Source organism: Nanorana parkeri, unplaced genomic scaffold, assembly GCF_000935625.1.
Source record: "Nanorana parkeri isolate BGI_ZX_2015 unplaced genomic scaffold, ASM93562v1 scaffold582, whole genome shotgun sequence".
Lineage (NCBI taxonomy): Eukaryota > Metazoa > Chordata > Amphibia > Anura > Dicroglossidae > Nanorana > Nanorana parkeri.
This window is the reverse complement of record NW_017306850.1, coordinates 189,402-210,679: the sequence shown is the minus strand read 5'-3', so window position 1 is coordinate 210,679 and position 21,278 is coordinate 189,402. Positions and strand designations below refer to the sequence as shown.

General features: G+C 39.5%; 1 protein-coding gene across 2 annotated transcripts in view; it reads left to right on the top strand.

The window, feature by feature from the left end:
- Positions 1-20,137, top strand: part of WWC1 (WW and C2 domain containing 1) — a 134,647-nt gene extending 114,510 nt beyond the window's left edge. For both annotated transcript variants that reach the window (XM_018562542.1, XM_018562543.1), the window contains 8 exons: positions 2,132-2,284; positions 2,834-2,940; positions 3,583-3,715; positions 6,797-6,961; positions 8,772-8,864; positions 9,976-10,206; positions 12,375-12,496; positions 19,426-20,137. In XM_018562542.1, coding sequence (XP_018418044.1) covers positions 2,132-2,284; positions 2,834-2,940; positions 3,583-3,715; positions 6,797-6,961; positions 8,772-8,864; positions 9,976-10,206; positions 12,375-12,496; positions 19,426-19,492 — 1,071 coding nt within the window. In that variant the 3' untranslated portion in view covers positions 19,493-20,137. The remainder of the gene's footprint in view (positions 1-2,131; positions 2,285-2,833; positions 2,941-3,582; positions 3,716-6,796; positions 6,962-8,771; positions 8,865-9,975; positions 10,207-12,374; positions 12,497-19,425) is intronic.
- Positions 20,138-21,278: the final 1,141 nt, after the last annotated feature.

Below are 21,278 nucleotides of genomic sequence, written 5' to 3'. Positions count from 1 at the left end.
CACACTTCTGTTCCCATTGTAGGTGCAAAAGTGCTGTGTAACCCTCTGATGACAGATAAACAGAAAAAGTGGCAAATGTATACATTTGGGAAAACAGTACTAGAATGTTTTGTATATTCTCTATAATGTGAAGAGCATACAGTGGGGGCACGATAACAAGCATTTGAAAGAGTACATCAAAACGGCAGTAAATTTGTGATAAAATAATAATTTACTTTTAAAATTGCATAACAGTAGCTAAAATAGCCTGGCATACAGTATATTCAAACCAATCTGTACCCCCTGATTTTTTTCATTGATGCTGTACTTTGTCACAGAACTTATTATTGTTGGTGGTTATCACTGTGTATAAACTTTGAACATAGATTTCCATCCCCATTTTTTTATTTTTCCACAGAGCTTGTAATTTTACTGCACAAGCAATGGTTGTTAATTTATCACTGCAATCAGTGTTTCTTATTCACTTTAAATACATTTGACACATTGAGAGCAATCACAATGAACAGACACTCTTCATCCTGTTTGGACTTTGTTGGCTTTCAAATAGGAAGTTCAAATATCTACTTTGACATTTATCACCAATGCATAATGCATGTCCTGTTAATTGGGTATCCTTTTATCTTTAGCTTTGAAAAGTACATTTCGGCCCCCGTTGTTGCTATAGATACAGGTGTCGCTTCACACTTTATTACATTTTGTATGTAGCAGCCAGAAAACACATTACTGCTTTTATCACTTCTTCATGAAAAAGTGCTATGGGGGAGAGCTGAAATAGTGATTAGCCATATACTATCTGCAATATGGATTATGTGTTATGGTAATTAGTAGCAGTTTTGGTTGGAAACTAGTTAAATATATTCCTTTGTAAATATCTGTATGGATCTGCAAAGCACCATTGATGGATTTGTGGACTCCTGAGACAAGAGCAGGTAATTAGTTAATTAGTTAAGCAAAGGGGTCAAAGCCAGGAGACCACGAAAGAACAATACATGCAACAACATGATACCCAACCACAAATGCACACAGCCTTATGGTGCACCCTTTTTGTTAAGGGTTTCTATGTCTGATGGTGGCCAAAAGCCACCAGAATTAGTCACAAAATGAACCATTTCCTATACCCAGGGAAACAAAGGTGATAAAATCCATGATGGTAATAATACAGTTACTAGGAAAATAGACAGCAAAGCAGACTACAATAAATAGGATTCCGAGGTATGAGGTACCTCAGAATATAAGGACAACAGGGCAATGGAAACACTGAAGGACTGGAGAGAGACACACATTTAAGCAGGGCTGAAATAAGCAGGCAAAAGTCAGACTAAACACATGAGATAGGTGCTAGAAAAACAGGAATATGGAAACATGGACAAGCAGGGGCAAATCCAGGGTAAAAGAGGATTGTGTTAATGATCACAGTTGCAAACATAATGCTGCGACAACCACCAAAGACAAATTATGTAGAATAATAGCTAAGAAGATCTCTGGGTGATAGCTTAACATGGGCAGGACACACATATGAGATATGACAGACATTCGAAAGGTACAGAACAAATACAAAGACATATTTTCCATTTCTTTATGCAGTAGTCTCAATTAGTCAAATGGTGTAGTTCTGGCAGGGCCTCTAGCTCAGAAAACTGTAGATGTGGTATAATACAAACCCTTAAAATGTTGTGAGGCCACAGGCTCTAGTATATCCTTCTAAAGTATATGTGTGAGGGTGCTCTTGGAGTTAAAATTCCACAATACCATATAAAGAAAATTATATTTTATTGAGTACCCTTAATGAATAGAAATGATACAGCATATATATTAGAAGAAACTGTGTGTGATACATTTACCAAATAAATACATGAAAGCAAATGCCTGTTTTTATGTTCAGCTTCTATTGTAGGAAATACATATTGCCTGATAATAATTGTAGTAAATGCATGTAAGTTCATTGAAGATTTGATTGATTGATGAAAATAACCCAATGTTAACACATGCTAATACAAGCACATAAACTGAAATACACAAACACATTAAAATTGGTACCTCTGTCAATATGCGTCTACATATAGAAGAAAATGAACCATGCTTAATGAAAGCCTGTTTTAAAGAGCCTGTTTGTTTGATATTTTTCATACAGGGTGGAGCACAAATAAGCCTCGCTAATGTTTGTAGATCTGGTGAGAAAGAAGTAAATTGCTACAACCTGTTGCGCTACCTATACCCAAAGAAGCAAAAGCACAGCGATAAGCAAGGAATAAACCATTCTGAAGAAAACACTGAAGGAAATTCTGTAAGAAATGTTATAGTTATATGGGGTAACAAGTCAGGCAGAATTAATTTATTGAAAAAGGCCACGATCTTAAGAGGCAATTACAGAGCAGAAGAAACAAACACAAATCTTGAATAAGGTTGTGGCGATTTAGAAAGTGCAGTAATACCTAGAAACTATTTACATACCTCCTTTAATCAGATAAGATCAAATGTGTTGGTGAAAGAAAAATACTGATTTGTTTTCATGCATTACTGACTGATGTACAAATTATATAGACCTACCTGCTCATACATGGTTAACATTGCTGGAGAGGCATTAGGCTATTCTTACAGTGGCTCCATTGATATCCCTGTTAAAATGCCATATATGCACCACACTCTAGACTTTCAAGAGCTGTGCATGGTCTGCAGTTGTCACTGGTGTGCGTTATGTCAAATGTGGCTCTAGCACGGCAAGATTAAATTGTTAATTTAGCTAATGCTGACATTTGTAAAAATAAGCCCCTATCATTATGATTTGCAGCACATTCAATATGATCTAAACATATGATTGTTTTTTTCTCTGCAGGACTTGGTGTGTTCACTTTTAGTGCATACTGCATCTACAGTAGATGTGGTAGGTGTTGAACCGCAGCAAGAAGACACTGGACAAGATGATGACAGGGATGATCAATGGTAAGTGACACAGTGGGTGTCCCTCATTTTAAATGGTAGTATTTCTAAAACTTGTCCAAATTTATGTGAACCTCAGAATTATTAAAGGTGCAGTTAAAATAAGACAGCATATAAAAATGATTGTCTAAAAAAGGGTTTGTTACATTTTTTTATGGTCATGGTTTTACTCCTGCTCAAATCATGAATGAAAACTCTAATTACCATAATTATACAGCCCTCTATTTAATATGGTTGTAGCAGTCCTATGTGAACTATAGGTATTGGATAGAAGATCACTAGTACTTTTAAGGTTCAAAGTGTAAATTTCTGTACTCCTTTATTGAACATGTGTCATTAAAGCCAACATTTCGGGGCCATGCCGGTAACCGTGCTCAAACGCAAACAGGATCCATCCTGTCTGCGTCCGAGTACGGACACCCGTGCAGCTCGGGTGAGCGTACGGCCCGGTCCTCCTATAGGGAAGAACAGGCTGCTGCGTACATTCACACGCAACACCTGTCCTTCCCATGAATGGCCCGATATGGATCTGTACAGCCCCACTCTACGCTGTGTGAATGAGACCTAACAGTCTGTCCATCTTTCACAGTGCCTAACAAGTGGCCTCTCTGTGACTAACACCATTGATTACTGGACATGTTATAGGCTTGAAGTTGCACAGGATGAAGAACCTTCTATGGACAATGAAGAAGATAATGAATGTGATGAGAATGTACAGAGCGATACAGAGGACCCTGATAACCCTGAACAGCTGAGCATGGAATCTGCTGGCAAGAAGGTAAACACATCTGTGTGGGAAGTGTTGTCAATACCATCAAGAAGAGTGCTTTGGGCTATGCCAGTAAATCACTGTTAATTGTTTTCTGTGCATAGTATATGATAATCCAGGGAGTGTCCATTTATATAATGTTATATTTCTTACAATGTAGCATGTAGAAAGAGTTTTACTATAAACTCTTTATTGTAAAATTCTGCACGAGCAGACACCAGAAGATGCTACTATTACTACTGTTAGCAAAAACAATCTTCTCTGCATCTTTCAAACAAATTTCATTTTGTTGCTGGTCTCCCTTAACCCTGACAGCTAACATCTCCTTGCCCAGTGACGGTACCTCAGTGGCCAGCAAGAGGACTTTTACTAGACATACAAATAGCAGTTAGCATAGTTCTGAAGTCAGACTCCTAATAGCAAAGTGAAAACTTTCACTGCCAGAGCTGTTTTTGCTTTTTTTTAGTTGCGCACATGTTAAAATGCACATATTAGGCCTGAACGTTACTTAACCTCCACTACCCCAGAACTATGTATTTCCTGAAAGCAGAGACCCTGTAGAATAAGGTGGTGGCAGTTGCAATTTTGTATGTTGCATGATATTAGCGCATCTGTTTATCAAATCCAAATTTTCAATAAAAAATACACTTAACTTAATTTTAGTACCCATAAGCACAATATAATCCCCAATTTTGGTAAAATATAAAAGAGGAGCTTGTGCTGCGTAAATAGATACCAAACATGTCAAACTACAAAATTGCGTGCACCTGTGAAATGGCCAAAAACTATTGTCTGTAGATGACTCTTCAAAATCTTTTGCAGGTCATCAATTAAGAATTAACTGTGAATACTGGTCCTAAAATTATTGCTCTCCCTTCAGCATGAGCGGCAATATCAAACATGTGTGGTATAGTCATCGTTTTTGTACATAGGCACACTGAACCGGTGTTTGCATTAGTATGTGTGTGTATGTGCATGGCGAGGCATCAAGGAAGCTGTCGGCAGAAAGAATTAATGACATTTCTGCCTCTTGACAGTCCATAATTTGTCCTAAAAATGACTACCAAATAGATTCAGATAGAGTGCATTTTAGCTAAGGACATGCCTGAGGAAATTGTGGGATTACATTTAGTCCATAACTACTGTGCCTTGAGAGGACTTAAAACTCTCACTGCAGCAGCGATTGATAATATAGTTTCTAAACTATATCAAAATTTTTTTTACATAATGTTTAATAGAAAAACTCAATTTTTGAAACAGGACAAAATCAGCTTCATGAAAAGAGCCCTTTATTAGACTTTGTATAGATTTTGAAGTCAGGATGGGCATTACTACTCTTTGGAAATTTATAGTGACTGCTTACTGTGAGCTTCTCACATGTGCATTAGAAGCTGCAGCATGTTAGATGGAGCTCATTTCCTGGATTGACGACATCCAGCATCACCCATCCCTTTCCTCACCAGTCTAAATGTCCCTGGCCCACCCCTTTTCATTCATTGGATTTCATTCATTTATGTAGGATTCGCCTCACATATGGGCATTGTCTAGGGTTATCTGCGTTCAAATTCAGTCTGCCTAGAAACACTCACTCCTCCAGACTGACACTAACTCCAAGGATAAAGCCTCTAAGGAGGAGTACTAAGGAAGGGTATTGTAATATTTTCAGGAAGCTTTGTACAGCACCCTTTTGCCTCACCCAACAGCCATGATCTGCCTGCATTGCACAGAAAAGCACAAAGACCCAGTGACAACATCACTGGTGTTAAAATAAGGTATGTAATGAGAACGGAAAGGATTTATTTTAACATTTAATTATCATGTTGATGAAGAGGGGAGGGAGGAACCAGAGGAGGCTAAATATAAGCAGATTATACTTAAGCTTTAATTGCATAGAGGTGGACTCTATTCAGTTAATTATGTGCCTTCCGAAGGCAACTGGTTGAATATTTATGCAATTAAGACGTTCTGTTTTTCAGTCTGGAAATCATTTGGGTGCCTAGAAATGTTTCTTATTTAACACTGACAATGTGGACTAGTTTTTTATATACCACTATTGTAAAATCTCTGCTCATTCCAGGTAGCAACACTAGAAATGTGGAAAAGTACCAGAAGGATTCAATAGTTAGGTTTTTGGTGTTGTGATTATCATGTGTTCTGTGTTTATGTTCCCATTTGTCCCATTCTCTGAGTGCTCATTACATGTCTCACCTTACATGAAAGCCTCCTTCTTCTGAAATAGACCCCCTGTTATGGGCTTTTTGCTCTCTGTTTCTCTGTTGGTGAAATGTACCTTCATTTCCTGTTGTGCAACTGGAACAAGAAATAATAAAAACTTTGTAATAGGGAAACATACAACAATAAAGTCACTTATTTAAGGATATTGTTGCGATCTTTGTTCCCATTTTGGAGTTATCTTTATTTCCTGTTGCGCAAAAAGGACAACGGTGGTGGGAAATCTCCCCAGTAGTGAAACAACAGCAATAAAAACCTGACCAACTTCAAACTCTATTCAGATTCTATTCTATTCAAACTAGCCAAAAACATTTTGGTGTGTGGAGTTCCACTTCAAATCAGGGACATGCAGGAATTATTCTTGTCTTGTACGTTATCAATCAGAAATTACTTTTCTGAAGTGTAATTATGTTATACTGTATACAGGTGAAACTCGAATAATTAGAATATTGTGCAAAGTTCATTTATTTCACTAATGCAACTTAAAAGGTGAAACTAATATATGAAATAGACTCATTACATGCAAAGCAAGATCATTCAAGCCGTGATTTGTCATAATTGTAATGATTATGGCTTACAGCTCATGAAAACCCCAAGAACCCCAAATCCACAACCTCAAAAAAGTAGATTATTACATGCAATCAATAAAACAAGGATTGTACATAGAACAATATCGGACCTCTGAAAAGTACAAGCATGCATATGTACTCAGTACTTGGTTTGGGCCCCTTTTGCAGCACTTACTGCAATTACTTTTGCACGATATTCTAATTATTCGAGTTTCACCTGTATACCTGTAGTAGTTTTGCTCAGTTGTTGTGTAATATGCTAAATTCTTACAAACCTTCTCTCTTCCAGGTGGACAAGGAGACAAATACTGAAGGGATTCTTCAGTCAACTACTGTTGTGCGCCCAAAAGACAAAAAAGCGGCAAATACAGTGCAAGCACAATTCATGAGAGGCAGTACCATAATCCGCTCCAAAACCTTTTCTCCCGGGCCTCAAAATGAATACATTTGTCATGTAAGAAGTCACATATTTAAGATCTAGTGAAAAGCCAGTATGTTTGTTAACATTTTGTGCTTTAGAGATGGTAAATGGAAATCTCCTATTTGATTGAGACCTCTCTTGGTAGCAACATGGAAGGACTCATGCCTAAAGTACCATAGTAATTAAAAGTAGTAGCTTTATTTTCAACAACAGTGGTCATTTTTAATGACAGTTTTGGCGCATGCAGCAATACCTGACATGTGTAGCACATTCAACATTTTCATACATAGGTGCACCTGACTTGTGTTCATGTTCCCATGCACATGTTTGCGGGAGCGGGGGACTTAAACTTTTTTTTTTGTATTTTTAATTTTATATGATTTAATTTAATTTTTTTTAATACTTTTTTTTTTAAACTTATCTGGGAAGGGGGGCTTATAATCCTAGTGTCATCTTTCCTCTTCAATAACTTTAGCTGGGGAATGACAGCTGCCGAATGTAAACACAGCAGGCAGTGGCTGGGAGCTGAAGGAGAAAGTTCTCCGTTAGGCCCACTCCTCTGCTGATTGACAGCAGACAGTGGGCGGGTGCACCCCAATGGGCGTCGGCTGCAGCGTTCTGTGTCCCCTCTGAACCCCACTGCCTCTGCTGATACAGGTGGGGAGAGCAGCAGGGTTAGAAAAGGACACAGATTGCAGCATGCAGCACAGTGGAGAACAGGAGAAGCAGAGCTGATGCGGTGGGGGACAGTGAACGGATTGACAAAAGCCCATGAGCCAGCACAAAAATGTTCGAGTCGCCATAGCAACCTGGCTCCTGAGATTTGTCGAGCCCTGTTGTAAGGTCTCAAACCAATTGGGAATTTCCACTTTTTTCAAAAATCCTTTTTAATACCTGGAGACGGAATCATGCAAGGAACAATGTTTATATATCACTATATTCTTCAACAGTTCTGCAAACTGTTTCTTGCTTTCTGCTGCATTCTCCAGATTATATACTAGAGATGATAATTATCTATAGCATGAATTTAAGTCCAATTTCAATACCTGCTTACCTCTAAATGGTTGTAAAACCTGCTCGCCCTTCCAAGGCTTCTTTTTGTAGATTGCTAACTGCAGAAATATCCCTGTTAGAGCAGGTGTAGACAGCCGTGTAAAATGTTGAGTACACCCAAATTGCCTATCCCACCCCTAGTTTCCTTGGCTGTTTTGCAGTGCAGAGCATGTCAATAGGTATCGTGTCCTACTTTTAGACCCTCTGAATTTCACTTACCAGAACTGACAATTGCAGTCTGAGCTCAGAGGTCCTCTTAAGCAACCATCAACACCTGACTTTTTTACAACAGCTAGTGTAAGGTGATATCAAGCACACCTTGATTTATAGTACCACAAATAAAGCAATGGTCCTAGTGACTACTTTCCAAGAAGATACTAGAAGGTTAAAGGTACTAATGTATAATTACATCCTTTGAGGTGCCCCTCTAGAGAGATCTTTACACTCGTGCTCCCAGACTTTCTTACCTTCTGTGGCCCTTACATACATTCCATTCTTCCTGTTTGATTTTTGTTTTTTCATCATGGGCAATGCATCAAGTGGAGTTAACCCACCTAAAGTTGTTGTAGGGCACACAAACCCTAAATAGGGAGAAACAGAACCTGGAAATAAGGGGGGGAAATTAGCCACTGAGAGTCCTGATTATAACTAATATATCAGTTTTGGGTAGATTAACCCTATAAAGACGAGTACAATTTAGTGGGTAAATGGCATACCACGTTAATATATTTTGCAATATCTTCTGGAGAAGTTTGTCTCACTTTATTTCTTCCTTGTTGCATTCTTCTAGCTGAACCGAAGTGACAGTGATAGCTCAACTCTTTCCAAGAAGCCACCTTTTGTCCGAAATGCGATGGAAAGACGTAGTATGAGAGTTAAAAGGGTATGTTCACTTATGCATTGCATTTCTTGTAACGAATGACCTTCTTTAACTAAGAATATATTCTAATGTCAGTTGTACATTATACATACAAATGGACTTTACAGGTTAACCCAGTACCTTAGGTTGTCTGATAAGAACAAAAGTTATACTTACACCCGGAAGAGAAATAAAGGGGAAGTCTTTACTAGAGACACCTGTTTCAGTGACAGTTGTCTAAGAGAGGATTTCCCCTCACTTTGGAGAGAATTCTTTTTACTTCCATGACAGAAAGTGAAGGGAAATCTCTGCAATGGGACACAGAAAGCAAAGCAAAAAGAAATTGGGGGTGTTTTAACTATTCCTTATTCTATTCAAATCCAAAAACAAATTTTGGCTTACTTTCGATTGTATTGCTATTAATTTAGAATAATTTTGCCAAGTCAGACCAAGTGAAGGCCATTACCTTCTTTGGGAGGTTTTTGCTTGTATCATGAGTTTCATTTTATTTGGTGGGACTACTTGTCAGAGTAATTAATGCAATGTTAACACTGGAATAATGTGTTTCTTCTTCTTAGTAACAATCTGCCTAGCGCCTGTTCTCCACTGACCATCTTATCATAAATGTAAAGAACGCCCCCAGGGAATGGGTCATTTACTTTTTGATGCCCCTATATAAATATCAGGCCCCTTTCAGATAGGCGCATCTGTTCTGATCAGCAGATCCCCTGCTGATCAGAGCTGGAGAGAAGGGATATCACTCTTGTGACATCTGTGTCCATTCAGTTGAACTAACTGGACCCATTTGGGGTCTATGGGGAGTTGGATGTAAGCAGACATGTCCATTTAAATATGATTTACCTTCAACCTATTCTGTTCAGGACTGGCAAAACAGAACTCTGTTCCATATTTTTTTGGAACCTAGATGAACTCAGATGTAAACAGGCACAGGTTCTGACTTCACATAGACTGACATTGAGCTTCTGATCTACTTGAAAAACTGACAGGCAGACCTGATTAGAACGCTGTAGGAAAGGGCCCCTATTAGACTTTGCCTCTTGACATAGTTCAGAATGAACAGATCAAGGTGTTGTAACTGTTGATGGAATATTTCAAATTAACTTTATTGTTTCAGCCTTCCTTGAAGTGTTCTGGTAGAGACCGTGTAATTCGTACATCTCTGGATCTGGAATTAGATCTGCAGGCTTCGAGGACGTGGCATAATCAACTTATTGAAGAAATTGCTGTACTAAGGGAACTGAAAGAACAGTTAGAGCAAGCCAAACGTCAAGGTGAAAATGAGCTGCCTCAGCGGATTAAGGAAGATGACAGCTTGAAGCTTCTGTTCAGACAAGTGGAGAAACAGGTAAGTAACATATAAACTCCTGTGATATCTGTCTGTTGAGGTTCTAACAGTCTGCCTTTACAGCAACTGGCACTGTTGTGAACTTTCTGAATTTGTTTTTCTAACTATGCTGAAGCTTCTGTTAACGTCTCATTAGATTAATTGCAGTTGTGTTGAGTGCAAGTCGTGACCAATTCCAACATTACTTGTGACAATGTGAGTCATGTGGGCATAAAATTAAGTCTGTCTGTTTGTTAAGAGTAATCATTTTCACTTTCAGTGATGTTTTTTGCAAGCAGTAGCCAATTGTTCGTTTTGTGTGAAGAAACCCATACCGCTTCCCTGTGGCGCACAACTTGTTAGAGGATGGCCAGATACCTTATCATCTGGCCATCTGTGATCGCTCTACCTTCTGAGAGTTTAAAGTGCACTATGTTGGACCGCAGTGCACTATTTAAACTGACTATTCGATCTTTTTGTGAGTGGTGAAAATTGGTGAATCTACGGCATGGAGTACATTGGCATGAAGGCATTGCTACAGTCTAATGCTGCTCAGCAACAAGCTGCTGCTGGCCAGCATCAAGCTCATCCGCAAAAACCTAGGCACAACAGCAAAAAATTCTGGCAAAGCAGCAAGAAACAAATAGACTGTTGGATGTCCAGCAGCAACAGGCTAATGCATCTCAGCAAGAAAGTAAAACTGGAGGTTTAGGTGACTGTTTTCGCCCAGGCTGCACAGAGAGAATGAGAGGCCTTAACAGAAGTGGTGCAGCGCACTGGGGCTCAGGTGACTTTCTTATGCCAGGCAGCAGAGAGGGACTAACAGACTTTAAAACAGGTAGTACAATAGCTTATGACCCAAGGTCCAGAGGTCTGTGTTGTCACTCATGGTCATGCTAGTGCAATATGTCTAAGCCACTAATACTTACAGAAAATGATGCCACTGGATGACCTAGAGACCTATCTCACCACTTTTGAACAACCCACCAAATGAGAGGTCCAAAGAGCAGTGGATTTTCTATTGAAATATTGTACTGCAACTGGGTAGGCAGGCGCTTGCAGCGTGGTACCATTCATTCATATTGTCCTGTTTGGCAAGTGGCACTGCGTGGCAAAAGCAGCATACCGTATATTTTTTACCGCACCACAACACAAAGCATCAGAGCCCCAGCAGTGTATACAGCACTATATGTACCATTGCAGCAGGCAGCAAAACCACACAGTTTCACCACCCTTGTGAATTAGGCCTAACATGGATGGCCCAGGCCAAGAAGTGGAATTTAAGGGTTACCAACTGGTGCTTGGCTCTCCTGGATTTTTTTCTTTCTAAGTGGAGCACTGGGCTGGTTGTAATAAAAATAAAATGCGGATACCTTCTGGAGAGCACACTCTCTCTAGGCAGCAGGTGTTTAAATCCCTGGATTCAAACAGAATGGCGGGTATGTGACAGGCAGCCCGATACAAGATGGAGTGCATATGAGGCTTTATACTAAATTGCTATAAATGTGGGTATTAACATGAATGTTATTATGAATGTGTATAGTGGGCTGGCCATGGCTATAGATATTATTGGGATACATTTTTAAATGATTTAATTTTATAAGGTATGAAATAAAGAATATTTTTATTTTTAATGGTGTGGGTGATCTTAGTCTGAAGTCTTTGACACACTGCAGGTTTTTCTTAGCTCCTTTCTCCAAGAGTTTGTAGTGACGTATTGCTATCTACCATGTACATGCTAGATCCATGAGAGTGTAGCTTCTGAATCTCTATTTTCTGTTGTGCAGTAGATACAAATTTAATGAGTGGACACATCTGGGTACACCTGATGAATAAAATGGAGTGATGAGAGGCTGGAGGGAGAGCAGTTCAGTTTGTGCTAAGAACAGGATGAGAAAAGATGCTAAGCAACCCAGTTAAGAGCCAGAAGGCTAAAAGGTTTTGTTTGAGTTTGTTGTGTTTTCTTGCAAATGTTCTTCTGTGGAGAAATAGAAGTGGGCAAGCATCCCCCCCTTAAACACACTTTTGATGTCTGGACTCTGCGAGCTCTACACTTGCAGCTGGCCCTTACATATTACATATGCTTCTCTGCAGACAGAATAAAAGGCATACAAATCTGGCATATATACTTAGTTTTGGCTATAAATAGGACAGTTAAAATCACAGTGATGGGTTTTGTGTTTACTTAGGTGCAAAGAATAGAGCTGAAGTATGAAGTGCAAGCCGAGAAGATGATGAGAGCAGCTGCTAAGGATGTACGCCGCCTACGAGGACAAAGCTGTAAGGAGCCACTGGAAGTCCAATCCTTCAGGTAAAGCTCTAATGTAACCTTTAGGCCTGGTTCACACCTGGGCGTTTTACAGCACGTTCCTACGTACTGTAAAACGCTCAACATGTGGAAACCAATAATTGCCTATGGGCATGGTTCCCACCTGTGCGTTTTACAGCAAAAAAACACCCTACGCCCAAAGAAGTACAGGAGCTTCTTTGGGGCGTATTTGCCGCGCGCATCCATTAGGATACAGCCGCATAGCCCTTGTAAACGCGCGTTTCTTTTACCGCAAATCGCGGTGCAAACGCGCATATTCCATACACCTAGGTGTGAACCCAGCCTTAGAAATACAATTACCTATGCAAAAATATATTCATTTACAAAGCCATTCACTACATCTGATTTTAAATAAAGGAGCAACTGATATACATGACAGTCTTCTCTTTGTCCTGGAAAGATGTTTACAGAGACAATTGGCTATAGCTGTGACAGCAACATTGGCAACAAACTGTTTGAGATTAACTCCATTACAAAGCATATGTATATAGACAGAAAAGTGGCTAAAAAGGACTGAAGAAGATCAGCAGTGCTGAGATGCAAAAAAATAGGAGAATCTACCTTAATTTTGACGATACATTTATTCTTTTTTTTGTGGGGTTATTAGAACACTTGATGCATGAAGCAATAATTATTAAGCTGTAGTTACTCCATTAATCTCCTCTGCTTTTTTGCTGTATAATTTTAGTGGTGTTTAAACCCAAGAACAGAATGCAAAATATTTGGTATTTATGTGCATTGCATCGTAATGGAAAACAATAGTCTTTTGACAGTTTATTTAAAATATATGTGAATATAACTTATTAAAAAGTATAAATGCTTTAAAAATGTTATGTGTATAATTTGTAAACAGGCAGTATATGTACCTAGCGAAGCCATACTGCTCACTTAAGTATACAGGCTTCCCTTCCTGCTTAATACTTTAACCGTTTCTTTGTCCAAACTTCCTGAAAGCCGGATTATTACTACATTGCTCCACGCTCTCGCTTGCCCGGCGCTCGGAACTACATGTCCCGGGCGTCGGGCGATATGAATTCAACACCCCTGCGCAAGCATTGTCGCTATGTATCGGTCCCGATACCGATGCTAGTATTGGTATCGGGACATCCCTAGTTAAAACCCCTGGCAAGTAATTTTTGCTGTCTGTGTCTCACTAGAGAAAGTTCACTTTGCTTCCTATTCTGGAAGTGTAACAGAAAATGAGAAGAAATCTCTCCAAAGTGAAAGAAGAAATTCCTTTCTTAGATAGCTGTGATAGGATGATTACCATTGGATGATTTCCTCTCATAACTTTCTGCCATGCAAAACTTTTGGATTTCTCTCACTTTCTGTCAATGATCAAATTGAGGGGTGACTCTCCCCAACAGGGACACAGACGGTAGTAAAACCTTAAAAAAGAATCCAACTCCTCCCTACTCTATCCAAAACTAAAAATAAATTTACATTTGCCTTTACATACATTTTAACATTTTGCCCCAAATTTGGGAAAACCCTTCTTTCTCTATCGTCCATTGAGGGACACAGTTCTAAAGAATTCTGAGATGTAAGGTTATGCTGCTGCCTCCAGGAGAAATGGACACTAGGCAAAAAAATTAAAAGCCTGTAACTTAAAACACATAACCCCTCCCACCTTACACCCGCTAGCTTTGCTTTATGTCCTCAGGAGTATGGCTGTGTCTTTTTCTTCTGCTTTTTTATTTTGTTTTGTTTCTTCGTGAGATTGTATCAAGAGCTAGTTGCTGTATGCTGGATCAGGTGTGCAGGCAGGTGTTTTTTTTTTCTACATTTAGCCCTGCTGCGGGCAAGCAGGGCTAAATGTAGAGCAGGGGAGCCGCTGCTCATTTTGTACCAGATCACTTGCACAGCGCTTCCATTCTCAGCTGTCACAAGCTGGGCTGCACAAAAGATTGAGCACATTGCTTTGCTCGATCTTCAGTATTGGAGGGCAGGCTTCATAAAGAGAACTTGTCACCTTCAAAAATTTTCACATAGGGACTTGTTATCCCCTGTGTGATAGCAGTAAAGTTAAGTGAATAAAAAAAAAGTGAAAAATAAATAAAAAAAGTAGAAAATAATAAAATTAAAAAGTGATTCAAGAAAACTATAAAAAAATAACATAATAAAAAAAGTAATAAAGTAAAAAAAATAGTAACATTAAAAAAAAAAGAATCTTACAAAAGTTAAAAAATAATAATAAAAAAAACTTATAACCAGCCCTACCACCCCTGCCATCAACATGTGAATAAACCAAAGGGCATTGTGTGTGTTGAGTGCTGCCCCCACCACCGTGTTCCATATTGTGGTAGCTGGGCAGAACACTCTCTAACACGCAGAAGGTGCATTAAAGGGTAAGTTTGAATTTCCAAGTAATTTGGAAGAATGGAATTATCAGCTCAAGTCTGGCCCCCTTTAGCCCCCCCCCACTATTCTTCCCTTTCGACAAACGGTCCTTCCACTCCGCCAGTACGGGTGTGCTATCTGTACCCCATACTGCCATCCAGCATGGCCCTCTGCAATGAATATTGAATTACGCTCGTTGACCAACTTAGCATGGTTAAATAAGGTTTTGGTAAAAAATTATTTTTTGTATCTTGAGAATCGAAATCAAAATACAATTTGCTTCACCCAAAATATCAAACCCTGCAGCAAGCACTAACGTGATATGTCACCAAATATCCAAAGATAACCTATCAATAGAGTCATGAGAGACAAGTAGATTGAGCCCCTGCTTTAGTCCTTGGACAAATAGTTTTTTTTTTATTTTCACACCCCTGTCAATATTATTAAATCCTGAAAGTTTCTCAAGCTGACAAAAGTAAGAGATTCATACCAGATAAGTTAAATCCTTGAAGTTCCTCCATTTGTTAGGAAGCGGGTCTTATCTAGTATCAGTACTGATGATTCCTCCTGTGGTGGTCCGTAGTTCCCGTGGTTGTCTCTTCCTTTGTTTTAGTCAGGCCAGTATTATCTGTGAATTCCCATTGTGGTGAGGGGACCAAGGACATGGGGTCATGAGTAACTGTATGATATATTTGTCAGTTATTATTGTAGGGATAGTTTTTTTTACCACCTTTTTATTGTATCTGGGCTGTGTACATTCTGTGTCCTGACTCTTTCTGGTTTACATTACTTTTCATAAGAGTCTACCTATTTTTATTCAATTTTCCTGGCGTCTCTTTAAGAGGCCAAGATTAAAAAAAGAAGATGCACTTGTTTTTTATACTGTGTGCGCATTCACAGTTTGTTTCTCCTGGAATGTTAGTAACGGTAGATTGCACTTCTGTCGCTGGGCCGTGGTGGTTTCACTTCAGCACCATTAATGATTTCTTGCCTCCTATTGAAACCGGCTGTTGGGGAAGATGAGGACACAGTGACACAACCTTTATTTCAATTATACTGCTGTCTGCAATAGTGGATATGTGCCTCACATATATGGTTTATTTTCTCCCTTCACACCAGTCTGGGCTTTGAGCAGTTCTGAGGAGATTTGTGGCACTTATATTTTGTCTGTTTTTTCACAGATATGTCTATTTCTAAACAGAGGGGCGAGCGCACCTTAACTTCTGAGGAGCCCTCCTCTTTACTTGTTGTATGTACTGTATATAACGCGGAGATTCCCTCTGGAAAGGAATGTGCACATTGTACTGCTATTGGGGCCAAATCTGACAATTCCTCGGCTGTTTCTAATCCTGCACCTCCCTCTTTATTGGGTGATTCTTCTCTTTTCATTACTAAAGCTAAATTTTCTTCTATTATAAAGAGTGTTTTTTTTTCCTCATTTAAAAAAACTTGTAGCCCCTGTTTAGAGGGTAAAATATTGTGTTTCTCCTTTGCCTGTAGTTTCTGAGGAAGAAATGCCTGCTATTTCTGGAGCTGCTGTAGTTTCTCCACAAGATTCTATGTATTATGAGGATGAAACTGCTCAGGCTGATTTTCAGCCATCTGCAATTACTTTGCATCAGAAATAAATAGTTGCCTTTTTAATTGAGGCTGTGCAGAGAATTATGCAGTTTTTTTCCCATTTTGCAGTTTCTAGTCTGAGTGTGTTTGAAAGGTTTTTCCTCTCCATCCTATTTTTGATAGGTTTCTCTACAAGGATTGGGGAATTCCAGATAAGCAATTTCTGGTTCATAAACGTTTTAAGTCTCTTTATCCTTTTCCAGAGTATTTTGTTAAAAAGTGGTATTTTTCTCATGAAGTTGATCCTCCAATTTCTCGTCTAAACAAGGCCTTCACTATTCCTATTCATGACGCTCCTTCCTTTTAGGGATCCTACTGACAAGATATTGGAGAATCATTTTTGTACCAATCATTTGTTGACTGGTTCGGCTCTTCAACCATTATTGGCTATGGTCCTTATTTCTCAGACTTTGGCTACTTTGACAAAATCTTTGAGTGCAGATCAGGAGTTGCTGGAGTTGATCCACATTTTACTGATTGTGTTGGTCAGATGACCGTTGCTTCTCATTTATTGTGTGATGCAGTTCTTGATGCTTGTTGTCTATTTCTACCATTCAGATAAGCAGAGCTTTCTAGCTTAAATACTGGTCGGCAGGACCCCAATGCAAGAAGGGACTTTTGCGTTTGCCCTATGTGGGAGATTATCTTTTTGAAGCTTAGCTGGATCAGATGCAGCTCCTGCAAGCGATCGGGCGTCTCTAGAGACGCCTGATCGCTTGTATGTAAACAGCCATCGCTGGCTGTTTACATGCTTACCGTTTTCCCTCTCGTGTGCGCGCTGAGTGCTGCACACGAGAAGGGGGAGGGGCAGGACGTCTCAAGACGCCCTCCCGCTCCTAGCAGACGTCCGTCCGGCCGTTCACAAACGGCCATGGACGGAAGGTAGTTAAAAAGGCTACGGAAGGTAAAAGTGAGCACTTACCGCAGATGCGAAAATTTAAGGATCAGCATCGTAAGCCTGCTCCTTTTCTATCTTTTAAATGTTCATTTCGTTTTTTCCATTCAGGTTTTCCGTTCCCAATCTCAAAAAGCATCTGATACTTTTTAGCCTTTTGGATCCTTTAGACGTCCTTGGCAATCAAAAACCTCCAAGCCTTTGGAAAACCCCGCTTTGGCATGAAGGTCAACCCCTGCCCTTCCATCTCAGGATGGTATTTGCGAAGACGTGGAAAGCTCAAATTTCAGATGTGCTTCAGTTTGAGAGGTGGTTTCCACAGCTTACAAAATGGAGCTTTATCTTCTTCCTCCTCCTCGGTTCTTTGCGTCTAGGATTCCCATGTCTCAGGCAGCGTCAGACAAACTTTTTGTTGCTCAGTTCTAGGTCTGTTGGATCAGAGAGTTATTATTTCCACTCCTTTGGCAGAACGTTTTCAGGGGTTTTACTAAAACCTGTTTATGGTTCCCAAACGCAGTGGAGGCCTATGCCCAATTCTGGATTTAAAAGCACTCAATATGTTTGTACATACTCACAAATTCAGAATGAAATCCATTTGAACGGTTGTCGCCTCTTTTCGATAGGAAGATTTTTTGGTTTCCATAGACATAAAGGATGCGTATCTACACGTTCCTGTTTTTCCAGCTCATCAGTATTTTCTTATTTTGCCTTCATGAACAATTTGTCACTTTTCCCTTCGGCCTGGCTTTGGCTCCAAGGGTTTTACAAAAGTCCTTGCTTCGTTTCTGGGACTCTTTTCATCGCAAGGGCATTTCGACTGTCAGATACTAAGACAACCTTTTACTTGGCCAACAGCCTCTTTTGACTCTGGAGCGCAATGTTTTGTTGGTTTGGTGAACCCTAGGTGGATTGTGAACATTGATAAGCTGTCCCCAGTTCCATTGCATTGCTTGGAATATTTGGGTCCTCTGTTCGATACCTTTCAAGCAAAGCTGTTCCTTCCTCAAGACAAAATAATGTGTTGCAAAATCAAGGTCAGTCACTTTGTTCACATCGCCTTTCCTTTCTGAGAACCTGTAGTTCCATTCCAGAACTTGACATGGGAACATTCTTACACCATGGAAAAAAATCTCAATCTCTGGACAAGATGATCAGATTGAGTGCCCTGGCCAGGATGTCTCACTTGTGGTTTTTGACATCCACTGCCTTAAAAGCAGGAAAGCAATTTCTTCCCATAACTTAGAAGATTGTCACAATGGATGCCAGTCTTGTGGGATGAGGCGATCTTTTGAACCATCTGTATGTGCAAAGTTGTTGGTCTTCTTCCTCCCACACTCTACAAAAATATGCTGGTGGGTTAATTGGGTCCTATGTAAATTGGCCCTAGTATGTGTATGCATGTGAGGTCTTACATTGTAAGCCCTTTGAGGGCAGGGACTAATGGGAATGTACAGCATGTAAAGTGCTGCATAAATTGGCATCGCTATAAAAATGCCTGAAATGAATAAATATCATTAACATTAGAGGTGCACCAAAATGGAAATTTTAAAACTGCCCACACACCGCTCTGCCGGACTGTGATAGGCAACAGAGCGGTGTGGGAGGAGACGCGGGCCGCTCACAGCGCTCTCCACCGCAGCGCTCGGCCGGCTGCCACACTTTCTCTCCTACCCGCTGGGACACAGAGCAGCGCCCAGTGGGGAGGAAAGAAATCAGGGATGCGTCGATGTATTGGCAGGAAAATGGCACTTTCGCCATTATGCCAAAAGTGCAATTTTCGGCCGATATGTTTCGGCGGCCGATATATCAGTGCATCCCTAATTAACATTGCATGTACTACAGCAAAACAACGTTTGTATGAACAGAAAAACAAACTTATGACCTTCAGGGACTAAGCTCGATAGCTGTGATATCAGAAAACGTTTAGATATGAAAGATTTTACAACTGACATTATTTTTGATGATAGTTATATTTTGCTGGATGAGAGTCTTTTGTGTTTATGACTAAAGACTAAATAATCATATCTTTTATATTTCCTTTTCTTCTTTTTTTTAGAGAGAAAATGGCATTTTTCACCCGGCCAAGAATAAACATTCCCACTCTTGCTGCAGATGATGTTTAATGTTGACCATAAAAGTATTTTGTGTTACTGTTCTGAATGCCACTACAGCAGAAAACACAGTTAGATGTGTCTGAAGTAATATGTTGTGGCGTTATGAAGGTACAGAGTTTGTTGATATGTGTTAAATCTTCAAAGTTTTACGAGAAAACCATTTCCTACACTAATGAAAAATAACAAGAATTGACAGTTTATTTTCTGTATTTCTACGTTTGTACAGTTTGTATAATAAGAATCATATTTTGTTGGAGGAGAAAAAAAAGCATATTTTACGATCCACTGTGCTGTTCAAGAAAGATGACTTTTGTATAGAAGAATGCTTGAGAGCTAATATTGCAATAAAAGTAATTTAATTAAACCAAGTTTTACCCTACAACCTTAATAAATAAAAAAATTGCCGTAGCCTATACATGGTACGTTCTACTGATATCACTTTTCTCATGAAGCGTTTTATACTACATTTTAGGAGACCGTAGGACAAGAATACAGGTTTTATTACATGTTAAGCTTTGGGCATTATTTGAGATGCTGTAGTACTCTGGGGTTCTGGTGAAAAGAAAAAAATGTTAATCAAGTGACTTATCACCAACTGACAAAAACACATCCGCTTTAAGGTCAAAATCATCTTTTTTTTAATAAAAATCATTTTTGATGATTTTGTAATCTCGTGTCTCATTGCATTAATGAAGTTTTATTGTGTTTTAAATTATCCATGGCTATTAGATTTCCACCACTTAGTACAATGACTATCAAGTGGATATAAATATCTGCAACAGATAACTTAGATCTGCCAGTGCCAGAATAAAAGATTGGTCTGGATTTATTCTTGTTCTCTGTTCCTTCAAAGAGAAACTGCAAATGACAGCCTATCTATACATTTTGGGATATGTGAATGGATAGGGATAACATATATTCATTTAGAATGCAAAGGTTTTTTGGTTGGTTGGATTATTTCTTAAAGAGACTCGAAAATTCGAAATAAAAATTAAAAACAAAAAGCTAATTTAATAGATTTGTAACTTACCTGTTCAGACACCTGTTTGCAGCATGTTCACTCTGTTGCAGAGCCACAAAGACCTTCACTTCTGACACAATTCCTGATGTTTCAGATGCCTGGGTCCCCCTCTGTGGCTGCTTCTGTCAGTCACTACTGCATCCTGTATTGATGTTGGGGTCAGCAGTAGGAACCACATAGTGCGGCAGAGGTGCAGGAATACGGCACACTAGGAAATGTTTCAGATGTGAGGATTATGAAAAATGTATAGCAAGGCAACAATGTATAGCAAGGTCATGCTGCTGTGTATACGAGAGTCTGGACAGCAAACAAAAAAAGCGTAACCAGCCTGGTATGAACCCTCCCACTGGCAGCATGCCTAAGAGGATGGATATATTTTTGTCTACTGAGAAAAGTTTATCCTTTTTTTCTACTGAGAAACATTTTCTAGCTATTTTTTTTTTCTTTTCACAAGATTATTTTTGTTTTTGAGGACTTCATCTACAAGCTACTTGAGCCTGTTTCTTTGGCTGTCTGGCGTATCCTTACCAATAGCTCTAGAGGCCGCTGCTGGACTGGACAATTGCAATTGCAGGGTCTGCCTAGAATACAAATTTTAGGCACTGGGCTCTGCTTGTGGTGCTTTTTAGACCGTTCTCTACTGTGTGTTCGTGAGCTACAGAGCGCTTTCCAGGCACAGACCCATTGCACCCATTTGGTGTGACCCATCTCTGAAGACTTTGTTTATTGGAACTGTTGGGTGGCATAATTATCCACTTCATGGAAAGGGAAAAA